The sequence below is a fragment of the Geospiza fortis genome, unplaced genomic scaffold, assembly GCF_000277835.1.
Source record: "Geospiza fortis unplaced genomic scaffold, GeoFor_1.0 scaffold213, whole genome shotgun sequence".
Taxonomy (NCBI): Eukaryota; Metazoa; Chordata; class Aves; order Passeriformes; family Thraupidae; genus Geospiza; species Geospiza fortis.
Genome location: NW_005054399.1, coordinates 1,088,835 through 1,093,675, shown reverse-complemented (window position 1 = coordinate 1,093,675; position 4,841 = coordinate 1,088,835). Strand labels below are relative to the sequence as shown.

The window sequence follows — 4,841 nt, the reverse complement described above, 5'->3', positions numbered from 1 at the left end:
ATTACATCTATTAAAATATTTCCAAGGGGTTTTGGGGGATGATGCCGGGCTCTGTTCGGTGGTGCTCAGTGACAGGATGAGCAGTGATATCCTAAACTAAATCAGAATCCAAATTGCAGAATATTCTGGTTTGGAAGGGACTGTGATGATGGAATCCCTTCAGTGAATGGCTCACATTGAATCTACAACCTTGGAGTTGTCAGCACCATGCTCAGGACAGATTAACACAACAAATTCCACCTCAATTTACAGAAAAACTGGTTTGCATGGAGGTCACAGGGCTGTGGAAGAGGGAGGGTGTGGATCTCCCTCTCTGGAGACATCCCAAACCCAGCTGGACACGTTCCTGTGTCACCTGCTCCAGGTGACCCTGCCTGGACTGGGGAATTTAAGTTCATTTCAAGTTCAGTTCCTCAGGTTTTTCTCATGGTTTAGGTTGGGAGGGACCTTAAAGCTCATCCAGTTCCAATTTTAGGCACATTCCACTATCCCAGGGTGCTCCAAGCCCCATCCAAGCTGGCCTTGGACACTTCCAGGGATCCAGGCGCAGCCACAGCTTCTCTGGGAATTCCATCCCAACCCCTTCCCACCCTCACAGGGAAGGATTTCCTCCTAAAATCCCATCTAAATTCACTACTTAAGATACCACCATGATTTTTACTTTAAATAATTTACAGACATCAAACACTTGGCTGCATGGAGTTCATAAATAGCATTTTCGAACATAAACATACAATGAGTATCCCGTTAGTAAACACCTCGGTGCTGGTCGCTGAGAAAGCATCTGCTATCAGGTGTAACATTATTCAACACTTCCCAGCCTCTAAACGAGTCCCTTCTAAATGCCCCTTTTGTTTTCCCAGTTTCCCATCACTGCTGCTCGCATTGTTCTCCTTAGGAAAAAAAAAAATAGAAAAAATGCCACATAATGGTGCATTGTATAGGGAAGGAAAAATCAGCTGTTTGTTAAAGGCCACTGGAATACTGCAGTTCTGGATCGGCCACCACGAGGTTTGGAGAGGAACATTTAAATAGATGGGAGCTAATGGTTTCCTTTGTGGGGTCTTTTATAGCAAATTCTACATGAAACGGGGGTGTCTGTAAAACAAACTGGATAACTGAGGAAATTACTGCAGGAAAGTGGAGGGTTTAGGCCAAAGTTTAGCAAAAAGGGAAGAGTAATTGGGGCTGGGAGGGGAATGCTGAGCTGGGTCGGTTTTCATTGCCGAGGGTCACTCTGAGATGTGCCACATCGTGGACCAGGAGCACCTTCCAACAGGACAAGCTGTAAAGTTTAAGCCTAAACCAGCAGAAATGTGTGAAACTAAACAGGACTCAATTCACATAACAGGCAGTGGAAGCCTTTCCTGGCTTTCCTGGAAGATGATTCAGGCTAGAAAGAAAAACATGTGATAAACCAGTTGATTAGGACACCAAATGACGTCTTTTCTGTCCCAAATGTGACTCGAGGATCTTTGTGTGTCCCTCCCAACTCAGATACTCTGCGATTGCACGAATCCCTTTGTGGGGACCATCACCTGTGCTGGCTTTTCTGCTCACTTCTCCATTTCTTCTTTTATTTTTATCAGGCGACTTGAGGAAAGAAAACAGTGCAAAAATAACTCAGACAAGATATTTCAGAGCGAGCTTTGGAGCCTTTCAAGCCTCCAGGGGAAGGCGATTCATGAATGCCAGGCGGGCAGGGGCATCATTGATGCTCATCTCCATTCACCAAGCCATCCCCCAACGCCACGTCCCCTATTTTGCTGTGTTCCAAACCAGCTGCAGGAGTGCCAGGGGAACAAGCCTTTACTGTCACAGCAGCCAGCAGCTGTCCCCAGCAGCACCCCAACCCCGCTGGCTGGGCCTGGCACCCGAAATCGCTCTGTGTTCATTCAGCTCTGGCCTTTCTCCCCTCTGGCTGCCAGGATTTGGGTTGAAAGGGAGCAGAGAAAGCTGAAATCAGGAGCTTGGGAGGCAGCATGAGCACGGGGGGCTGCTCTGAAGGGAACAGACGTGCAGCTGTGGATAATGCAGGCACGCACCGAGCACTCAGCTGCGCTTGCTGAAGGGGACGTGGGCACCTCACAGGGAATCTGGGAGCTTCCTTCTGCTAAGCCATTTCTTTCCAGCAGTATTAATTCTTCCCTTTAAAATCCCCAATTTTCCCTGTGGAAATCTAACATTTAACTCCAGGATTAAAGCTGGAAAGGATTTTTAGAGGAAGAATCACCCTTTTTTTCTCGTGTGTTTGTGCAGGTTAATGAGGAGGGGCTGGTTCAGAAGAGGGATCCTTAAGTGGTACCATAGGACAAGCAATGAATAATCACAATAATCAAAATTAATCACAGTAATCCCCATTAATTTGAAAAGATGCCACCCAGGCTGTGCTATGCAGGAGGAAAGAAGAGATCCTTTGCCAACACCTAGCATTTAATGTGTAATTCATATATGGGTGCATTTTGATCCTGCATCCCAGAGCACATCCACAGACTCCAGAGATTCCACGTGCTCTCATCCTCTAAAAATGCCTTCCCTGGCTGCCACTGGAAAGGAAATTTTTCCTTCCTGGCACGAGCAGGGCTCTGCCTGCTCTGGAGCCAATGCACACACGCTCTTATTCCTGCAGAAGGAAGGGGTATGGAACAGAGGAACTGGGATGGGAGGTGGAGCAGCCTCCATCCCACAGGGGTGCTGAGGATTCCCAAGTGGGAGTGTGATGGAGCCAGGCACACAGACCTTGGATTTACTGCCTGATTCCCAGAAACACTGCCTGAGCTGGCCAGGAACTTTCTCGGAGGCCACGTCAGAAAATGAAGCAATATTCCAAATATCAACCTCTGCTGTGCCCACTCTGTCAGGAAGAGCTGGATCTGTTCCCCCAAATCCTCTCTAAACTGGATGCACTCTTAAAGGCTCCACTGGGCCACAGGAACCTGGGTTGTTCCCTCCCAGATCTGCACCCTTTTCCTGGGAATGCTGATGTCAGGGCCTGCAGTGTCAGGCCTGTGGGATCCTGCCCTGCAGCTCCAGCCCGTGCCCATCCCTGGGCAAACATCCCCATCCTTTGTCATACAAAAATCCGGCCACGAGACCCTGCGGGACAAACGGCCCCACTTGAACCCACTTGTTCCCTGAGCATTATCTCATTCCATTTCATGGCTGAGTGAACTTCTCAGGAAACCAGAGCTCCTGAGCACCTCCAGGTGCTCCAGCTCCCTCCTTTCCCCCTGTTCAGGCTGTGTGAGGCCAGGGAATTGTGCTCCATCCCCCAGGAGTGACACGGGAACGCAAAATGGTTGGTGCAGGATCAGGGACGTGCAGCAGGACACGTTCCTGCCCCGCTCCCAGGCACGGCCTCATCCCCGAGCCCATCTCTGGAATAAGAGGAAACAACCACCCAAAGTCACCTTCCTCCTTCTACCTGTGCTGCACAAAGAGGAATTCAAGCCTGTGGGCTGGGAAGTGCAACTCCCTGCCTCAGGCAGGGCTGGGGAGCCCTGGAAGGCAGCAGCGAGCAGGGAAGAAAACCAAAGTCTGTAATTCCTCCTGTCCTTGGGGGCTTCTTTTGCAGGAATCTTTGGAGCTGAAGACAGGGAGCAGAAAAAAGGGGTTCTTGTTCCCATTCCTACCTCCAAAACTCCGAGCATCCCACAAATCCCTTCCCAGCCTCAGTCACGCACTGAGGTTGGGATCTTCCGAGGAAAGTGCTCCGCAGGAGGGGCTGGATTGGGAAAAAATGGACTAAAAATAGTGATTATTGCTTGGACTCAGCCCTGGATAAAACAGATGAAACACTGGAATTCTGTGAGTCAAGGTAAATTGCCTAATGAGATAGGAATTACAGGAATATGCATTAATTATGGGTCACAGGAGAGGGAAAAAAAGATTTCCCCAAGTGTCCAACAGCATTGCAAAGTCACCAATCCACAGCCCAGGGAAACATAAACCCATCCCCAATCTCATTAAATTTTAGAAGAAAATTTCAATTATTCAATTAGCAAGTCCAACTTATGTAGTTTGCCTTGAGACTTAAAATAATTTTTCTTTTAAAGACGCTTTGAAAGTTGTATTTCAAATATGTCAGGTGGTAACTCTGCAAACGGAAAGCTGAAAACTGGAAAAATTACAGTTTGAAGTTTTTTTTTAAAAAAATAAAATAAAATCCTGCTTTGCCGTTTAAGAGAACAAATTAATTTTCACATAGAAGGCAGATGGATGTTCGGGCACATTTAAACACATTTAAATTCAAAGCAAACAGTTTATTTATTACACATCACAGTAATTAAACAAAAACCACCATGTTCCTGGTACTTTTTAAACGTTGGAATGCCTGAAGCCCAATTTCTTATTTATTCCCCTGTCAATCTATCGTGACCCTCTATTTTTCCTGGGGGAAGCAGCAGATGAAACTTGAATTTGGGGAGTTGCTTTTATTTCTCCCCCCAACCAGTCACAATTAGAAGGCTGAATTCCGCGGATAATTAAAATCAAATGCTCCAAAGAAATGCTGGAAGAGCAGGGCTAGCTCGGAAAGGGACAACTTAAACAGACGGGTGAGATTTTGGGGGTCACCCTCCCTTTTTCCCCCATCCGAAAGCTCACCCCGAGGTGCCGCATCCTCCTCCGGCCGGGACCTCCCGGGCGCTTCCCGGTGCTCGGGATGGAGCTGGCTGCGGGAAGGCTGCGGGAAAAGAGGAGGGAGAGTCGGGGAAGGGACACGGAGGGTCTCGTGTCGCTTTTTTTTCCAGCGATTCCCCGATTTCCTCCGTTACTCGCCCGTTGGAGAGCGCGGGGCCGGAGCGGCGCGCTCGGGGCTGCGGGAGCGCACGGCCCGGGGG

At 48.5% G+C, this 4,841-nt stretch overlaps 1 protein-coding gene across 1 annotated transcript in view; it reads right to left on the bottom strand.

Annotated features, from left to right (window-relative positions):
- LMF1 (lipase maturation factor 1) overlaps positions 1-4,841 on the bottom strand; it is a 143,931-nt gene that overhangs the window by 138,126 nt on the left and 964 nt on the right. The window contains exon 2 of the mRNA XM_031061065.1: positions 4,606-4,684. Within this exon, the coding sequence (XP_030916925.1) occupies positions 4,606-4,684 (79 nt within the window). The remainder of the gene's footprint in view (positions 1-4,605; positions 4,685-4,841) is intronic.